We start from the raw sequence: 19,995 nt of genomic DNA on the forward strand, positions 1-19,995 counted from the left end.
AAAATGAAATAAACACCTATTAAAGTAACTCATTAAAAAAGTTCAGAGACCACTATGCAAAAGATTGTTTTTTTTAATTAAACATAATTCATTGTATCATACATTGTTTATTGTTTGCATAATCATTTTTTTAAATTTTTTATGTGCATGGAAGTCATTTATTACGAATAATTATTAATTATGTTTTATTTATCTTTTGACTAATAAATTAGGTGATTTTCATTTTAAATTGTATATTATTGTTCCATTAGAAATTAGCTAAACTCAACATAATATTTATTATCTTGATAAGTTGGTTTATTTGAAATACAATTACTGACCTAGTCACATGAAGATATATTCTCGATATTTTCTGTCAATCTTGTGTAAAATCTGCATATCTATTGTATAGACTATAGATATTATATACGTACATAATAACAATTGATAAACATGATTCATAGGAAAATTCATGTTTTCAATCTAATGTGTAGAACATTTTAATAAATAGTTTATCTAATTTACATTATAATAACCAAAGGCATTTAATTAGTGATCCCAATGATTGATCAGTTATTACTTACAATTTTTATTTTAAACTATTATATTTTATTCAAAACAATTGTTTAGCCTGATGCATGCCAATAATAGTACATGCTATTGACAATATCACAAAAAACAAATAAAATTCAATAATCATTTTGGTTTCAACATAGATACATATATTTCAATACAAAAAGACTGCAACAGTTTACAAAATACATAATCAACCAATGTAGGTGAAAAAAACAAACAAGACGATAATAACTTACAAATAAAAACTGTGTTATATATGTTTCTAATAATAAAAATAAAAAAAACTACGCACCCAGAGAAAACATCTAATAAACATTAGCCATAAAGTAATTTAATAAATAAATGTTCATAATATGATTCAATGATTGTATTAAGTAATATAAAAGAGGTCTGATGTTCAATATTGCTCAATATTCAATAGGAAATATCAAATTGTTGGTCGATGCCTGTTTTGCAAGCGAAGCATTTTTCCTGGCCGATTTACTCTTGCGTCGTTTATGATCTTTCTTAGAGTCAGCTACAACTGTGACTTTTGATGATATAGTTGTTGTTGGACCATTACTATTGTCATCAGACATTTCGCCAGCACTACTTTCTGATACACTGGTCTCTTCACTTTCTGAAACCACATTTAGTGGTCCATATACTCTGTCTTCAGCTTCAGATGCTTCACTTTCACTGGGAGTGTTATATTCTCGTATATTACGCTTACGCTGCTGACGTTGTCTGTGTTTTTTTGCTTGTGCTGCTATGCTTATATTGAAGCTGAAAATTTAAAATTATATTGAAAGAAATACTCTATAAATATTGTATAAAATTTTATATTGCATACTTAATCTTTTTTTCAATGACATGATCATTAAAACGAACTGTTTTTTTTAAACTAAAATCATTCAAACTTGAACCCAAAACGTCTGAACTTTCAGTGTCCACATTGTCCACAGATGAACTATACGTTCGAGGAGATAAATTTATGTCATCAACGTTACTACATTCAGACAAAGCTCTTTTTTTTAAGATTCCACGCTGGAAAAAAAATCATATTCATTTAAATGATGATAAAATTAAAAAAAAAAAATACAATATTATTTATTCATAGAGTAAACACTTACAATTGTTGGTCTAATGTTATTAAACTCAATTGGCAACGAGCCGGGTATGAAATCTATTGTTTTTCTAGATTCGGGTAAACTGCTGGCAACAGCTATTGGTATAGCATTTGATTTTTGAATCTTCTTTCCTTTCTTTTTTTTCCTCTTTTCTTTGGTTGTTTTACCATTTTTATCTTTGCCCTGATAATTGTCATCATTTTTCTTGATGCTCTGTTGTTTTTGTATACTTGATTCATCTTCTTTACTATCGTCAAATACATCATCGTCATCATCATCATTGTCGTCATCACTGTCATTGAGAGGAATTGTAACACCGTTGGTTAAAGGTTTTGAGTTTTCCTTGAGTGTTTCCATTTTAATACACTGAATTATTAAGTTATCTTCATTGAGGCCATACCAATATTGATTATTGTCCGGTTTAAAATGTATAGAAAAATTTAATATAACATTATTATCAGAAGGTAATACGTTGACGTCAGACTTTAATAAGCTCGATTCGGATGGAATTTTTAAGCAAAAAGCATACCATATGGGAAAAAATCCTGAACCAATGGAATGAAATTTACCGGAGATCAAATTTTTATCCTTAATAACTATCACATCAATCGATGTTGGATCAACATTTTTTACATTGAGCGTAAGAAAACATTTATTTTCAAAAATAAATTCGTGTTCTGGCAGGATATAGTGTACATCATTTTCGGTGATGTTACTATTATTACAATTATTATAAACATCATTGTCTTTTAGATCATTTGTGTTCATATTTTCGTTACTATTAGTGACTACAGTTTTATTAACATTTATAGTATTACAATCTTGGTCATTAATGTTAATTTTATTATCAATCACAATCTTGTCTAAATTACTATTTGCAACATCACAGTCGTGACCATTTTCATCTTTTGGCATTTCAACCTCACTAACAAGATGATGTTTGACATATTCTAGCGATGGCTCTGTCCTCAAGACCGGAAGGCATATAATAAGCTTCTTAGTACTTTGATCAAACGTAGCATTACCCTCTTCTTCCAGTACACTATAAGGCAAATTGATATCAAGTTTATATTTTGAAGGTTTGTGACAAACTAATTTCAATGTCTTAGGGAGCACATCAAGTTCTACATTGGCCGAAGAATCCAAAAGCGGCAAATTAATTTCAATAATTAACTCTTTTGGTATGACCGCATTCATTTTACAATGCATATTATATCCATGTTCTTGGATGTCTATATCGTTTCGATATTTTATTATGTACTTAGGTACAGTAAACAGTGATTTTTGTTTCAAAGAGCCCAGATCATGATGTTGAACCGGTCGATCGACTGGTGGCTTGTAAGGACATCCAGGTATATCAGAAGTTTGGAGTTCGGGTGATGGCTGGAAATCCTTGATTGGCTTGCGTATGACCAACGACCGGGCGACACCTTTGAATGCGATTTTCGGATACTTGAGATTAGCCTTGTCCAAAACTACATTGTTGTTCTTCTCGATCATACTGAGTGCCGTGTCTTCGACCATGTCTCTGAGACTCTTGCCGTGCTTGGTCAATTCAAGCGCGTCCGGATGAAACACCACGTCGTACACGTCGCACGGTTTGTGGGCCTTGTCGTAATCTTGGCGCACCGGCGACAGGCAGTGTGGCAGGGACCAATGATCGCCGCCGGTGCCGGATCGGCTGGTCGGTTTCTGTAGCACATCGCAACAGCACACGTTGACGAACACCTTTCGCACGCCGTTGGCGCTCGTCTTCAACACGTATCCGGGCCGAGGGCGCACGAACGTCACGCTGGTTCCGCGTTCCAGTTCGTACTGTTCGATCTCCCGTTCGTACTGCGCTCGGTTCTCCGGATCGTTGATTTCGTCCACATACTCGCACAGCAGTTTCCGGAACTGTTCATTCTTCAATGCCTCGCCGATACTGTCCAATTCCTGTTTGGTGATGTCCAGATCCTCGAGCTTTGACTGTCGACCACCCGCGGCGTCGTTCATAGCTCGATCACGCGAGTTTTTTTGGCTATGGTCGTCGACGAGGTAACAACGATCGAATCGGAACGCGATTACTATGTCGTTTGCGCAGTAATATTTATTATTTACGTTATTCGTTCGCTGCTAACCAATCGGTAAATATTTTTGCAATTATAGTATTGGGTATTGTTGATAAGTAGGTGGTACAATTAGTGTATAGTGTGTACCTATCTTACTCTATATATATATATATATATATGTCTGCTACTACTAACTATTAATATTGTATTGCGGTAGCCTACGAGTTGCGACTACTGTGACCGTCACGGAACTACGGAAGTAGCGTAATAATAAAAATACTATAATGTTTAAACGAGCATTGTTCACTACACCATAGATACGTTATCACTTATCAGCAGAAAACCTCCCGGCCGGCAATTCTCGTCAGAGTGGAGAGTATCAAAATCATGTTTACAGCTGTTTTTCGTTCCGATAACATGATTTCCGATAATATCTATTTTTGACTTTTGTTATTGCTATTTACGTTTCAACAATGTGAATACCGAATTGCGAATTGACGAATGACGATTATCTTTGATCAATATCAGCTCCTGTACTCCTGTCCGAATTTAACATTACGTTAATTCATAATTTTTATGTTTTAAAACAACAGGTAATATAAGTACGAAGTAGGTGCTTATTATTGTAAGTCTATAATAGAACTATAACCTAGGCTTCTAACTATTTAGGTTTTAGATATAATACATTATACCAGCACGTATACAAAAAAAAAATTCGTGGGGGGTCTACAAAATATAGCAATACAAATTCTACCACAATATAATAAAACAATTTCTTCCTCGGTACTCGAAATTATTTCGGGGGTTTAAACCCCAAACCCCCTGTATACGTGCCTGCATGGCTGCATTATACATAAATATAATATAGTACTTTGGCTATATTCTATAATTTATTTTAATTATTATCTTAAATCTTGGTTCGACTATAAAATATACCTATGAATTCGATACCTAAACATACATAATAATATTTAGTGCCTACTAGGTACCTATTAACCCGATCCAAGCTCTAGTTTTCCAGAAAGATCGTCACTTGTTAATTAGCTATTCTAGATTCTAAATCTATTTACTACTTTGTAAATTATATATGTTGATTGTTTTCCAAACTATATATTATCTGCAATTATTGCCTATTTGGCAATAGTCCACGCTATCTGTGTCATAACAAACATTTTAAATATCGTGTCAATTATATAAATAGTATAATAAATAAATTATTCAATAAAAAATAATTTACGTCACGACGATGATTAGTATTTGAAGGACGTTGTCGAGTTGTTATTTTTATTATACGTTGCGATTAACCACGGAATACGAATTAAGTTATAATGTTAGATTATAAGTACATTGTTACTAGTATTACTACAATATTATATTATACAGCTAATAGATGGTCTATTCTAGAACATATATTATAAGTTTATAATGATATAAATGATATAATAGTACAATACCGATTATACGCGTGGTTCGTGCGTATATATATTATTAATAAATAATTATTATCGACAGTTGTTAAAAGAACCTTGTCGTCGTTCGAATTACACTTATAGCCTATAGGTGGCTAGAATTGAATATATTTATTGTTTTATAAGTCTTCTAACTTATAAAAAGTAAGCTAGGTTTGTTTTGTTGGTAAAATGTGTACTAATTATTACTTGGAGCAGCAGCTGGAGCTCTGATACATGGTTTATTTTTTTAATTTAAAAATTTCTCAGTTGAATTTGAGTGTCTAATATCTATAGGTTATAACAGTGGTTCTTATGATTTTTTAAAACACTACATACTCTTCTCTTTTGACGAAACAATATGTTTCAGCCATGACATTTTCTTAAACAAAGACCTTTTTTTTTTCGATTACTATTTAATTGCTTACATTAAATTAAATAAACTGCTCAGATCATAAGCGTTACTAGACGGGAGGGGCTTGGGTGGGTTTCAGCCCCCCAGAATGTTTTGGTAAATGTATGTGCTTATAAACATAATATTAATATTAACTTTATTTTTGACTGTAATATAAAAAATTTTAATGTTTCATATAAATAAATAATCATTCAAATCAGTTGTAAACCCCAATAAAAACAATAAAAATAATAATCTAATTAAAAAAATTTGCTACAAAACATTTTTTGGAATTTAGCCCTGCCTAACTTAAAAGATTAGTCACTTCTATATACCTCAGACATATACTTAATAAAGAATGTCTGCGAGATATCGATTGAAAACCACTGGTCAGTGTCATAGGTATATAGAGCGTATAGGTATATATTATTAATAGAGGGGTTTCAACTTTATTAGTAATAGGTAAAAAACAAATATAAATATATAGGCATATGGATATGATGTATTAATAAAATATTATTATTATATATCAATTATTTATACAAATACATTTAATCATTGCCAACGAGCTTCGTTGTGTATTTGTAAACGATCAACAAAAAGTCTCTATAACATAAAGAAGAGCTAATCCAGTTAGTCGATTTTAACTAATGGAGTTTTTCGTAAATACGCTTTTAAGCACTTTAATGTTAAAAAAGAACGTTATGCACTCTTAGTTAACACAGGAATTATCCAAAATTTTAAGAAAAGTATAAATGAGAAGAAAAAATAATTGATTGTACTTTCCAGTGTTTTAATTGACTTAATTCATTTAAGTCATAATTTATTTATTTCCACTTTTTAGTCCATAGCTAGTTGATGCTCACAGAATAGATTTTCAAGTTTTCATTTAGCAGATAATGTCTGATTGATTTCTGTCGATTTGTTTTTAGCATCATTTTAATATTCATACCAGGACCTTGAGGACCTATTGCAGCCTAGTGTTTTTTCTAAATCATAAATTAGAATGTGTCTAAAATATTACATTGACCTTTAAATCGCTTTTACCAATACCAATTGTATAAAACCGTTAAAAATGACAAGAAACCAAAAAATCTTCGAAAAACAGCGAATACAATTCATATAGTCATGTGAATTAGCACAAATAGACAGAAATATTGAATGTAGCATGTTGATACTATGTACAATAGTGAATAAATGGTGTAAACATTATATAATTATTATAATTTATAGTATTTTAAGGTAGTAAAAAATTGATGTTTAATTGTTAAAACTAGGGCCTACATTTTTAAATTAGAGATAGGTAATAAAGGTTTTTACAAGTTATCTTGTTAACTGTATCGAAATATTCGAAATTATTATTTTTTAAAACATTTTTTTGGTTTTTTTAATTTATAAAAATCATTATGCAAGTGGTTATACAATTTACCTTTTTATTCTAAAATAATAGTTATAGGTACGAGTATAATGTTTATCAAATTTAACATGATAAATGCGTATTATAAAATCATAAATTCATCTGCAGAATGTTTATTCTATATAAATTCTAATTATAGTCACTACCGTAAAATATTAATTATTATTTTATTTTGTATTTTTTTAAGAGTGTTTTCTTGTAGTTTTCGGCAATGGTGTATATACCTAATATCTAAATAATTTACAGTTTTTTGTTAACTGGTATTAAATTAGGTCGTGATGTTCAGTGTTTACTGTACTAAACATACAATATACATCTGTGCAACGTAAATACCTCCTAAATAAAAAAAAATACTGCATAGTATAGTGTATCTACTACCTTTTGACTATTTTAACAATAAACGACAAATACTAACTATCGGGGCAAAAATATTATTGATCTTTTTATTTCTAATTTTATATATTTCCAGTTTTTAGTAGATACCTATAAAATACCATTGGTTAAAAAAATATAATAATCTAATACATAGGTAATATAGGTATAGGTATAATATAATATATCATGTATATTATATTGGGCTATTCACCAATATAATAACATTTGTTATTATTGCTTCCAATAACATTTGTCAATGGTGTGTATATCTTGGGAACATTTTCAAGGGGAAAGATGAAATATTAAATACCTTACTAAAACTTAATAAAAAAAAATGTAAGCTTAATCCTTTATAGCAATAAAATATTTAACGAACAAGCACTATCCTAGAGAGGGAATGCCTCTGTGGCTCTGTTCTCATTATAGCCTAAGTATAAATCTTCAAAAGATTAATACTATATGAGATATATAAATGCAACGATGCAACATACAAGGGAATACTTATTGATAAAACATCAGGTAAGACAAAACAAATTGGTATGTAAATGAAAAATAAGTAAAATTAAAATTATGTGTACCTCACAAACAATTAAATATTTATAAATAAAAATTTGAATTAATCCTTAAATTAATTAAAAATAGTCCCTGTTATATAGTCATACACTACATAATGAAAAATCAGAAATCTAATATTAACTCGCATAATCTCAGAAAAATATTAGCGGGGGGGGGGAGCATTTTAACTTTTAATAATTAATCGTTACAAAATATTGAATAATTTTAATCCTAAGAGATTCAGGACGTTCAGGTACATATATTTAAAGGGACACATTTTTATTTTATTTTTTGTGTCGATCATATTTAAGTCTTCGGAGTATTGCAATCTGCGTGTCATGCATTCCGGCCTTGGACGTCGTTTTCGAAGCCCCGCTGTACGTTTCCGCATCTCATCACGCTCTATCGTACATCGCCATATCCTCAGCCGCGTATTGCATCGCGTCGAGTCCGTCCTTCACCCACCCATCCACCCACCGACTGTTACCCTTCTACGCGATTGAGAGTTGCGGCGGCGACGACGACGACCGTCGAATGCCGATACCGCCGTCCGCCTATACCACCCACGCCGTTGTGCGATAGCCGGCTGACGACGATGATAATAACGATAATTAATAATAATAAATAATAACGACTGTTGACCACCGACGGTGAACAGCGTTAACGAAAATCGGCCTTGTTCGCGACGAACGGCGTGCACATTAATATGGTAATATTCGTAAGTAATAATAATTGTTTTGCTTTTCCTCTCGTAATTTCGTCCCCGCGCACATGACAAAATTGACAACAAATTGTATTTCGCCGTGCGCGCGCAGCACTTGAATAATAATAACAACGACGTCACGATAATATGTAAGTATCCGCGCGACGGCGGCGATCCGCGTTTAGTAGTTCGGTTACCGTCGACTCTTAGCTTCTAGGTCTGTGGGCGGTGAGTTGCCCGAGTAACTCGGCACTCCGCAGTCAGCAGTCTGCAATCGATGTTTGTCAGTGTGTAGCGGCATGGACGAACGCGACGATTTGTTGGTGGATGATGGAGGGATTGACGTACAGTTTTCGGACGTGTCGTACTCGGTATCCGTCTGGACACCAGGCAGGATACTCGGACCAGGTATAGAGACAATGATGATGATAAACACGATAAATTATTAGGACCTTTATTGTTGTATTTGTATTTGGAATTTTAAAATGTCAACAACAGTGGAATAATATAGATTTCCGAAATATTATCCGGTCATCCGGATATGAATATGATTTATTACGTTATAATTTATAATATGTGGGTACCAAATATTTTGAAAAAACAATACAATATTCAAGACGACATTGACGTCAACAATAATATTGGCTAGCGTTATCCAAGGTCTTCTGGGTGCTGTTTAAAGTTTTGTGCAATATCAATTAATAATTATAATCGTAATAATTCGTTATATATTATAACAAAACCATAATTACATTTAATAACACTCTATACATGGTATCAATTTAATAATTGAAATAATTAAATTATTAAATATATAATGACATTATACATGTAAATTTTTTTTTTAAGACTAATTTTCATAGTATGGCGATTGGCCTGTAATTAAGAAATTTTAAACGACGGTCTTATCACTTCCGATGGTAGAAATTATTGACTTAATTAAACTTAAAAGTTCAGTAACTAGTAATTTTCTTAGTTTTTTTTTTTTGATTCTATAATATATAACATATATACTTAATCTGTGCTGTGTTTGTCAACCATAGTTTTAATGCCAGGGGTCAATCTCTCTAGAAAATAAATAAACATTAAAACAATCATTTTCGTGTTTATTTCAGAGAAAAAACAGATTTTAAGAAATGTCAGCGGTGCATTCCATAAAAAACAAGCATGTGCTATAATTGGATGTTCTGGATCTGGCAAGTCTTCGCTGTTGAATTTCATTTCTGGTTATAAGTATGATCAAACAAATCTATTATTTATTTGTATAACACTATTTATTTTATAATTTAAATTTATTCATAGGACATGTGGTTACAAAGGAGAAATAGTTATTAATGGACGGCCTCGCAATCGAAAACAATTCATAAAACAATTGAGTTATATAATGCAAGAAGATAATTTACAACCTCATCTTACTGTTTCAGAATCAATGGAAATAGCTTCTAAACTTAGAAACTGTACAATACAACTTGATGTTTACCATAAAATCTTAGTAAGAAATTAAAATTAAAATTTAATTATCTATATAAATAATATAGCTAATGAATAATTAAAGTTATTTTAGTTTGGAATATTAGGCAATATAATATACAATATAAATAAGTACCTAATTAAAAAATAATTTAAAAAAAAAACAAAATGAGATTTGATCAACTTTTCTTTTTACTTTTAAGTTTACATCAATAAAAATAATAAATATATAAAATTGTGATTGTAAGTTACTAAAGAGTTACTAAGACTTAGTTGTTTTTATAAAATACTTTAATACTTAGCTAAGGTAAAATCACATGAGTTCTAATGTATAATTTATTTTTCAGATCAAAAGAATATTGGATAATTTAAAGTTGTCAGAAAAAGAACAAACTTTGGCTGGAAAATTATCTGGGGGTGAACGCCGTCGCCTATCTATTGCTGTAGAATTAATACGTAATCCAAAAGTGATGTTTTTTGATGAACCAACTACGTAAATATTGGTAAATTATTTATTGATGCTAATTGTTACTTAAATTATACTTTACTTTGTTTAGAGGTTTAGATGTGGTCTCTGCAAATTATGTGGTATCTATGTTAAGAGACCTAGCCAATTGTGGCAAAACAATTATATGCACTATTCATCAGGCATCTGCTTCCCAATTGGAAATGTTTAATGCATTATACATATTATCACCCACTGGTCAGTGTATTTACCGTGGACAGTCATCAAGTCTTATAAGTTACCTATCATCTGTTGGTCTCCAGTGTCCCTTACATCATAATCCTGCAGATTTTGGTGTGTTAAACTTAAATGTTTTTATCAATATATCATTTGTACAGCAAAATTATTGATAATATTTCTATTTTTAACTTATAGTCATTGAAGTGAGTTCTGGAGAATATGGTGATCACAATGAAACACTTGTGAAATATATCAATAATGGTAAATCAAATGACTGGAATAATGCCAAAAGTATTGAAAACAGTGAGTAAAAAATGATATATTGTTATTTTATCGTATATTAATATTGAATATATTATTTTATACATAGCAGGTGTTCAAATGCAAAACCATCGTTCTAATTATTCTAGACAAAAATGCATCTCAAAGTTTTTCAATGAACTTCGAATACTAATTAGTAGAACATTAATCATCTCATCTAGAGACAGTGTTTGTATTTTACATCTTTAATAAGAGGTATTCTAGTCAAAAAGGCTAATGAATAAATCAAATGATTACATTTTTGTATTAATATAGTTATTAATTGAATAATATATTATGATTGATATCTCTATTTCTACAAAATATATATCATACACAACCTTACTAAATAATATCTATTACTTGTATATTTCTAGGACTTTATCAAAGTAAGAATATTTGTACCTCTTTTAATGAGTTTTCTATTTGGTTCAGTATATTTAAATATTGGCAAAAGTGGTTCGTTCACACGGGATAATGTAATAATGTTATACTTCAGTATGATGGCTATTGTTTACTTATCTGCCTACTCAATGTCTATAAAATGTGAGTATCATTTTATTTTATAATACATAAATAACACCAATTTTTACGTTTAATTATACATATTTTAGTTCCAATGGAATTGTTACTTATGAGATTAGAATATTTCAACCAATGGTATTCACTTCGTTCATATTACACGTGTTTGACATTAATGGATCTACCTTTACAGGTTTGTAACTCATTATTTTATTTATATTAATTATTAGAGTAAAGCTTTGTGGTATTATAAATATTAATTAACATTTAAATTTTGAAAGGCAATGAACTGTCTGTATAATTTATTATAATGTACATTACAGTTAACATACCTTATGCTTATCATAATTAGTAATATTAAATTGGTAATTGGTATTCATTATACAAAAATCTATTCTGTTAAAGTTTCTATAATTTTGTTTAGAAATTGGAGTATTATTTATTATAATTGTTGAATTATACACTTAACATAAAAAATAATTATTAAAAAAATAGTGTTAAGAAAAAATTTAAAACTAACACATTAATAATTACTTTAAATGTATAGCATACAAGAATTGTGTATTTTAAAAGAATTTCAATTATATACTATTTAAGAAAAATATATAGTGTGGTATAACATTTTATTTTGTTTGATAATTTAATTTTTATGTATTTTTAGATTATATCCACGGGACTATTTTGTATTGTGATTTACTTAATGACTGGGCAACCATTTGAATTATTCAGGTTTTTAATGGTTTTTTTAATGTTGATTGTAACTGGTTTGATGTCACAAGCAACAGGCATGTTGGTTGCAATTTTGTTTAAGAATTTTCTTGTAAGTTGATTTTTATATTGTAATTAAGCATTTGAAGTAAATCTATAAATCACTGTATACCATTTTGATCGCAGATAAATACTATTGTTATATCTTCAATTATTTTACCAATGACAATATTTGCGGGCATTATGTTACGTATCAATGACACACCAAAAATATATAGTTGGATTTATGATATATCCATGTTGAAACATTCTATGCAAGGTATTTTACATGCTATATATGGTTTCAAAAGATCTGCGTTGCCATGTCCAGAAGTAAGTTAAAAATAATAAATTATTTTTTTTAATTTGTAAATGTTAAGAAATGGCTATACCAAAAATAACTTTTCCTATCGTTTATATGTTTAAAATAATAATATACTATTTATTCATACCAATTATTTTTTATAAAAATTGAATTCTCTGAACAGTTTATCATTATTTTGAAAGGTCAATTCATGGAATTATGATATTAATTATTTAATATTTTAATATAAAAAAAAATTTAGATTTTTTTGAATCTATAAAATATTGACATGCATTTCAATATGACTACAGTGCAATGCCATAAATAACTGAAGATTATATTTTTTATGTTTCAAAATATCTTGAATATTTCCTTGATTAGGATTATTGTGTGTTTATATTATGTATAAACATAAATTTTAATCATATTAATATAATTGTTTTGTAGATATATTGTTACAATGGTTCACCAGAATTAGTTCTCAAGGATGTAAGTATGAGTGAAAATATATTTTGGACTAGCATTGGATATATCACAGCTGTATTTTTATTTCTTAAAATTTGTACTTATGTTATTTTAAAACATAAACTTTCTTGATAAAAATAATTTATTATGTTGAATTGACTCTTATATTTGTTACTAGTCAATGTTGGTATTGTTAATAATCCATTTTATCTACATAAAATATATTTTTCACAGTTTAATAATTTAATATCCCTAGCTAAATCAAATAATTGAAAAAAATATATAGTATTTATATTTATTAAGACTTGTAAACATAGCTATAGATTATGTTATATAGTCATGGATCTAAGGTGTAGCAACTATAAAATGGAAAAAGAGATGAAACCCATGTTGACCTTGATGCAAAAAGTTTTTATAATGATTTTGCCTTTTTTTAAACTATGTAATTATAGTAAATATTCAAGTTCATATAAGTCTTTAAAAAAATTATACTTCCCTAATTACAGCATATTTCTTAAATAATATTCTTATTGTGCAACTGTTTTATGGTTTATTAGATAGATTGTGTTATGTTTTATGTATTTTGAGTTGAATAATAACCCATACGGTAGGATGTCAATAATCTAAAAATCCTTCTCTAAAAATAATGGTGGTTGGGCAAGTAACAAATTTATGATTTAAATTGTATTATGATACAAATACAGACCACAAGAAAACTGCTGAGTTTGCTTCATTTGTGCAACAACCGAATTTGATTCATTTATTAAAGTTCACCTCCAACACTGTAAAAGTGAACCTAATGGTTCTTCTTAGTTATTAGTAGGGACTAAAATACTCAATTACCCCGTCAGAGTATTCACTTAAAATATCTTACATTATTAATTACAATTTTCAAATAAATAAATAAATATTAAATTAAAATTCTGCCAAAAATAAAACCAATATCTTAATGGTACTTTGTAATTAGGATCACAATCGTTTGTTTTATAAGGTTACAGTTATAGTTTAAAAGTACATTCAGACAATAAGTCAACACAATGTCACTGTTAGAAGTGTAAAAAAAATGTATTCAGAGATTATGTTGCTTTGGTTAATGTGGTTTAATTACTACACACGTACAAATGTTTATTATATTATAAATATATTAATGTTATTTATTTGGTGTTTATGTTAACTAGTATTTTATTATTTTTGTTTTTTCTTTGTTAATTGATCTGAATGAGTGCTTAAAAAATAATTATTTAAATACTTTTTTAAATTCAAATTTTTATTTTTACCGTAGAGACTAAAGATTATACTTAGTATCCACTTCATTGTAACATGAAATCTCTTGATTTCTGATCTCAAAACCAACGAATTTATAAACATGTGTATTTTATTTGATTATTCTATAATAAATTGTTTTGCTCAAATTACTACTAATTGTATCTTTTATTGTGTTTTAGCTACCTATTGAAAAAATTGTAATTACTTTTCTTTTTAAAAATAATTGATGCTTGTTGTTTTATTTTTATTTTAATCTGATCCACAAAATAAACATTAGGTTGCCATCAGAAATTTAACAAGTGTACCAAGGTTCAGAGAAATGACCTTTTAAGGAACTTTATTATTGCTTATCTTTACCTGATAAAGTATATTTAAGAATAAAAAATTTCAGTGTAGCAATATTTTAATTTGTACCAGCTAAATTGTAAATAATTGTATTACTCTATTTTTAAATAAATGCTAATATATTTTAAAATATTTAAGGGTAGTGCAAAACAGCTGAAACTGAGTAATTAAAATAAATGAGTTTGTTTGATATGATTATAATCATAATCATTCGTCATAAACTCAACAGTAAACTATTTCTCTTACAATTAACCTGAATACTTTTTTTACCCAATTAATGCCTTATCCTACATTTCCACCATTTTAAACTGTTTTGATACTTATTTGATTATAATTACCCATGTGTATTATATGCAATAATTTTAACATAATAATTAATTATTATATATCGTGGTTTGTTATAGTAGTAACACACATAAAATAAAAAAAGTAGATTTTTTTTGAAAAAATTACATTTAGAATATTTTAGTTTAAGAATAAAATTGTACATATTAATCATATAAGTATGGAGTAGTAGACTAACATTTTGAAGGGTACATTTATTGCATTCTACTTATTTAATTAATTAAATATATATTAACATTTAACTATACTTATACTTTAATTTACAAATATATTTTATATTTTATTATAAAAATAAATTTTTGCTCTAAAAATTTTTTTTCAACTCAATATAACTCCTTAAGAAATTACCAAGTTTTTGTTTTATAGGCACACGAAATTACAGCAATAATGGTTTTTAACGTTTCTTTATCTTAACTAAAATACACTAAAACAAAATATTAATTTTATAGAAACTCATAATAAATAAACAGCATTTATATTCTAAATAAATACAATTTCAACGCATCTTCAATTTAATAATTAATTTTGTAGTCTGCCAAGAACACCACATCAGGATCACGATAAATTTCAAAACTATTATTCATATATAAAATGATTAATATCAACACTTAGTATATAAGAATAATATCCAATAACTACTAAAAGTAAGTATTTTGAAGTGTTTGTAATATGAAAAAAATTATGTACTTAAAATGCATTGTCCTAGATTCAAAAGAGCATCTAAAAATAATGCACTGCATTGAAATTGAATTCTATCTATGAGGCTATGAACATTTACTTCAGTTCTAAATTTAGCAGGTAGGATATTTTTTCATATTATCTTAGCAAAACTTAGTCTTATAATACCATGTATTACTTATCGTAAAAATCATTTAATTTAATAAATAATAACACAATGCTTAAGATTTTTTTTTTTTTTTTATTATCCGATAAAAAGAGATAAATCTTACATGATGTTAACTAGAACCTTAACTTTTGGAAGAACCATTTGTTCTTTCCAGACTTGAATCTGTAAACAAAATATAATTGATGACATTAATGAAGTGCTGATTATTTAAAATGTATTTATATTGTATTATATTACAGAGGTTGTAAAAAGAAAGCATTAATATAGCATTTCTATCTATTCCACGCAGTTCTTATTATTTATAAATAGAATGAAATATGAACAATACATTTTTGGAATCAGATAATTTTATAGCTGCATATAGAGTGAAAATGTTAATGGATATAGATACTTTTTTAAGATTTGTTGGGTACAGAAGAATTTAATACTTAAAAATGTTATTTAAGGGCTACATACATATTATCTATTTTTTTATTTTGCAAGGAAGTTTTAGTAGATTAATTTTATATTAATAAAATTTACACAAGGATGTCATAGCCAAGGCACTTGTTGTGCCAGCACGGAAAATTTGTATTTACTAATTTTAATTTTATATTCTTTGCTACAACAATAGAATGAATTAGCCTACTATCAAACTTACAGGTAAAAATATTAAAGTTCTTACAATATTGACATACATAAGCCAGTAATGAGTATATTTAAATTTTAATATTTTTCACTCATAACTTAATAAAAAACCCAAAAAAGAGCACATGTTTTTATTTTAAAGTTTGATAATAGGTCAACTCAATATTATTATTTAAGCTAACAAAATTTAGAAACTAGAACTTATATTTTGTTATATTAAGCAAGACTAAGATGACCTTGAGATTATGATATCCATTTAAGTATTTTTATTTAAGACATATAATATTAGACAAAAGCAAAAGATTAGCTTAAATTGTTTAAACATTTAAAATTATACCAATGGGCAATAACTAAATGGCAACATAAAATATCATTAAATGGATGTGCTTTAGGCACAACATCATAATGTCTATGTATTGATGTTAAACAGATTAAATAGTGTTGATAGAAAAATAGTTAAATTTAATTTTTACAGAGTAGTCTCATGCGTAGCTTAGATTGTTGTACTTTTGAATTGAAGCTAATCAACCAATAACACATGAAATTTGACGTGGATATTATAATGGTATCATAAACATATACACAGCACATATCATACAGTGTGGTTAGAAATATAACTAAATGTTAAAATTTGAGCAATCTAATCAGGGATACTATAATGTTCAAGTATTTTATTATCTATCATAATTCATAGAAAATTAAAATATGTACACAATATAAAAAATATGAACTGAAGTTAATTAAGTTTTGAAAATATATAGACAGGCAATAATTCTTGAATTTTTAATTTTAAACACTCCATACAAATTGAAAAATTTGATACTTATGCATGTAGCGGCAATTTCAGAAATTGACAAAAAGGTATTTACATTTAAAATAACATTTCAATAGCCCAAAATTTCATAACTCAGAAATGAATAAGTATCAAATTAAGGAAAATAACTACACAAAAACGATAAGTGATTTATTTATATGTCATAAAGCAGTAAGCTATTAGTTTATTCATATTGCATTAATGCAGTGGTAAATAAGACATCTCCATACTAAAATTACCCTAATAGAACAAAGTTAATTTAAGATTGTTTAAATTTGTAAGTGTATATTACTGTAATACCATGAAATTTAGGTATAGCATGTATTTAAAAAATATTTTCTTACTTCTCTTCAAATTTAACTCGGGTCTGGAATCTGTATTTCTTTTTAATCATTGGATCTTTTAGATCTTTAGGTGAAACCTTGTCTACCGTAACATCTTGAACTGAGTATCTAGTCGGCATGAGGTGGTTGTAGTTGAGTACCTGAAAAAAAAAAATGGAAATTAATATAGGTAATGCGATTAAAATGGTTTTTATTTTATTACTGTGGGTATTGATATACATAAAACCTTTTTTTTTTAAATTTTAAGTAATAAAACATCAGACTGAAACTTGTAGGTGGGATATTAAATAAATAAATAATATATCTATAAAATGTTTATACAGATCAGTTATATTTATTATAATGCAGCTAAGAAGTTATGAGTGTAAATAATCTGCTAGGCAATTCAAAAAGATACTTAATATATTAATGTCTTAAAGGATATCATACCCACACATTATTATCAGCTCCTTACAAACAACTATACCGTATACAATTTTTAAGCAGCAGAACAAATTTTATCGTTATTAGCGTTAATATTAAACTGTGTACAGACCAATAGCATACATTTTAAAAAAAACATCTCTTCTTATAAAAGGTAATTTAGTCTAATGCCAGACAGCAACAAATGTATTCTGGTCTAGACAGTGGCTTAGTAATTAACAGTAAATACATGTTACTTTAATTTTGAGGTAAAATATCTTTGTTCAGTGTTTATACACGGTTCATTATACAAGTATCGAGTATGTAAAATATAGCAGTATATATTCATACCTAATTTACTTGATGAAGACTTTAATATTGTAAAAAAGAAGACACATATTCATGTCAAAGTAACATACAAAATTGATATAAAAAAGTTTTGTTGTAAGTTTGTAAAACGAGACAATACATCATGCAGATACGGTATCGCCAAGACAGTATGTTCTTTTAAAAATGGAATTTATATAAAAGCTGATAATTTAACAGAAGATATTTCTATTTGAAACACAAATGTGAATTTGGTAACTTCAATAGAACAATTTGAAAGACATGTATTAAAAGTATATACCAGAATATTGCTTAATAGTTTCAATTAAAATATACATGTCATTGTAATAACATGAATGTACTTGCCATTAGTACTGACACACGGTGTTTTCAGATTATTAATAATTATAAAAGATCAATCAACCTTCCATATGAATAGTTAATAAAACATTAAATCAATGGCCAAACCATCTCAAGTAATCAAGTAATTAACTGTTAAAAAAAAAAAATATTTAATCACACACATGAGTAGGATGTAGCAATATCATAATATATATCGAATAATAAGTCTTACTTTCAGGAAAGGTTTGATTTTGGAACGTTTTTTTAGTTTTTCCTGTGACATGCGTTTGGTAACTTTCCGAGGATAACGATCTATTCCAGCTACCAGTGCATGACCATACTGTCTTTCCGCTGTACCTTCATCGTAGGTCTTCATTATGACAGCTTTTCGGCCGGCGTATCTACCAGATAACACCAGCACGATTTTACCAGATTTCATTATTTTACCCATTGTGCCGATTTGTGCTGAAATTACAAGTAAAATAGAATATTAATATTAATATGTAAAACGTAATGCACGTATGCACACGGACAACGTTGTGAACGAAATCTGCGAAGTTTTCACAGAAATTTTTTGTAAACGCCACAGGAAATTATTATTATAATAATGAATGTTATACTCGGTTTTAATTTTTGCTGAAAATTAGAGTTAGATATTAGTTAGGTATTTATATCGTGGCACGTTTACGTAGGAGAACCGACAGGTAAAAACAACTCCGGCAATAATAAATCGGTCTTTCGTGGATTTCGTTCACGACGCGCCTTGACTGGTATATTTAACAGAAACGTGTACACGAAAGCAAATTAAACACTGTTCAATAATTAAAATAATTCGAAATTACTTACCACAAGACTACGCGATTCTTACACGAGGGCAGGCTACGAACGCCAAAAGAGAGAAGAGAACTATTTGTTTTCAACAGGATTTTGAGGTTACGAACGGAGCACCAGTTTTACCGACTCGTGACTGTCGTGACTCCGCCTGGTGCTTGGAAGAAATGACAAACGCTGGCTGACAACCATGTGTTCGGAAATTCAGTTTGTTCGTCCATGAACTCTTTCGCCGCCAATGTTTAATTTTCACGGAGTCGAGTCACATTAAGTGTACCATATCATAATATAATAATTATTAAATGAATAATTCATTTATTCTCACTCTTCAATATGTCATTACTTATATCTGTTATAAATGTTTTTTTTTTGTTGATTAATTTATTTAGTATTCTGTGACATGTG

At 28.4% G+C, this 19,995-nt stretch overlaps 3 protein-coding genes across 5 annotated transcripts; 1 reads left to right on the forward strand and 2 right to left on the reverse strand.

Annotated features, from left to right (window-relative positions):
* Window positions 1-594: 594 nt before the first annotated feature.
* LOC113554553 (protein kintoun) lies at window positions 595-3,999 on the reverse strand. The gene is made up of 3 exons (XM_026958444.1): window positions 1,668-3,999; window positions 1,388-1,581; window positions 595-1,320 (listed from the first exon to the last, which is right to left on the reverse strand). The coding sequence occupies exons 1-3, from the start codon at window positions 3,657-3,659 to the stop codon at window positions 963-965; spliced, it is 2,544 nt and encodes an 847-aa protein (XP_026814245.1). The 5' UTR covers window positions 3,660-3,999; the 3' UTR covers window positions 595-962.
* Window positions 4,000-8,468: 4,469 nt separating this feature from the next.
* Window positions 8,469-14,515, forward strand: LOC113551919 (ATP-binding cassette sub-family G member 4-like). Of its 3 annotated transcripts, XM_026954494.1 has the most exons (13): window positions 8,469-8,756; window positions 8,818-9,015; window positions 9,723-9,840; window positions 9,910-10,099; window positions 10,425-10,570; window positions 10,635-10,876; window positions 10,958-11,065; window positions 11,133-11,251; window positions 11,440-11,608; window positions 11,677-11,777; window positions 12,246-12,404; window positions 12,479-12,664; window positions 13,083-13,232. In XM_026954494.1, the coding sequence occupies exons 2-13, from the start codon at window positions 8,907-8,909 to the stop codon at window positions 13,230-13,232; spliced, it is 1,797 nt and encodes a 598-aa protein (XP_026810295.1). In that variant the 5' UTR covers window positions 8,469-8,756; window positions 8,818-8,906. The 3 variants fall into 3 exon arrangements, with proteins under 3 accessions (XP_026810295.1, XP_026810298.1, XP_026810296.1); XM_026954497.1 differs by lacking the exon at window positions 8,469-8,756 and having other exon boundaries at window positions 8,763-9,015; window positions 11,136-11,251; window positions 13,083-14,515; XM_026954495.1 differs by lacking the exon at window positions 8,469-8,756 and having other exon boundaries at window positions 8,907-9,015; window positions 13,083-14,515.
* Window positions 14,516-15,955: 1,440 nt separating this feature from the next.
* Window positions 15,956-19,745, reverse strand: LOC113553497 (60S ribosomal protein L27). Its single transcript, XM_026956855.1, has 4 exons — window positions 19,606-19,745; window positions 18,992-19,224; window positions 17,689-17,828; window positions 15,956-16,065 (listed from the first exon to the last, which is right to left on the reverse strand). The coding sequence occupies exons 2-4, from the start codon at window positions 19,208-19,210 to the stop codon at window positions 16,017-16,019; spliced, it is 408 nt and encodes a 135-aa protein (XP_026812656.1). The 5' UTR covers window positions 19,211-19,224; window positions 19,606-19,745; the 3' UTR covers window positions 15,956-16,016.
* Window positions 19,746-19,995: the final 250 nt, after the last annotated feature.

Source organism: Rhopalosiphum maidis, chromosome 2 (assembly GCF_003676215.2).
Source record: "Rhopalosiphum maidis isolate BTI-1 chromosome 2, ASM367621v3, whole genome shotgun sequence".
Classification (NCBI taxonomy): Eukaryota; Metazoa; Arthropoda; class Insecta; order Hemiptera; family Aphididae; genus Rhopalosiphum; species Rhopalosiphum maidis.

Coding starts and splice junctions, on each gene's coding strand:
- LOC113554553 (XM_026958444.1), bottom strand. CDS start 3,659: ATGAACGACGCCGCGGGTGGTCGACAGTCAAAGCTCGAGGATCTGGAC. Junction 1,582..1,667: donor ATAACATTAGACCAACAATT/GTAAGTGTTTAC, acceptor TTTTTTTTCCAG/CGTGGAATCTTAAAAAAAAG. Junction 1,321..1,387: donor GTCATTGAAAAAAAGATTAA/GTATGCAATATA, acceptor TTAAATTTTCAG/CTTCAATATAAGCATAGCAG.
- LOC113551919 (XM_026954494.1), top strand. CDS start 8,907: ATGGACGAACGCGACGATTTGTTGGTGGATGATGGAGGGATTGACGTA. Junction 9,016..9,722: donor AGGCAGGATACTCGGACCAG/GTATAGAGACAA, acceptor TGTTTATTTCAG/AGAAAAAACAGATTTTAAGA. Junction 11,609..11,676: donor CTACTCAATGTCTATAAAAT/GTGAGTATCATT, acceptor TACATATTTTAG/TTCCAATGGAATTGTTACTT.
- LOC113553497 (XM_026956855.1), bottom strand. CDS start 19,210: ATGGGTAAAATAATGAAATCTGGTAAAATCGTGCTGGTGTTATCTGGT. Junction 17,829..18,991: donor AAATCAAACCTTTCCTGAAA/GTAAGACTTATT, acceptor TTTTTTTTTCAG/GTACTCAACTACAACCACCT. Junction 16,066..17,688: donor CGAGTTAAATTTGAAGAGAA/GTAAGAAAATAT, acceptor TTTTGTTTACAG/ATTCAAGTCTGGAAAGAACA.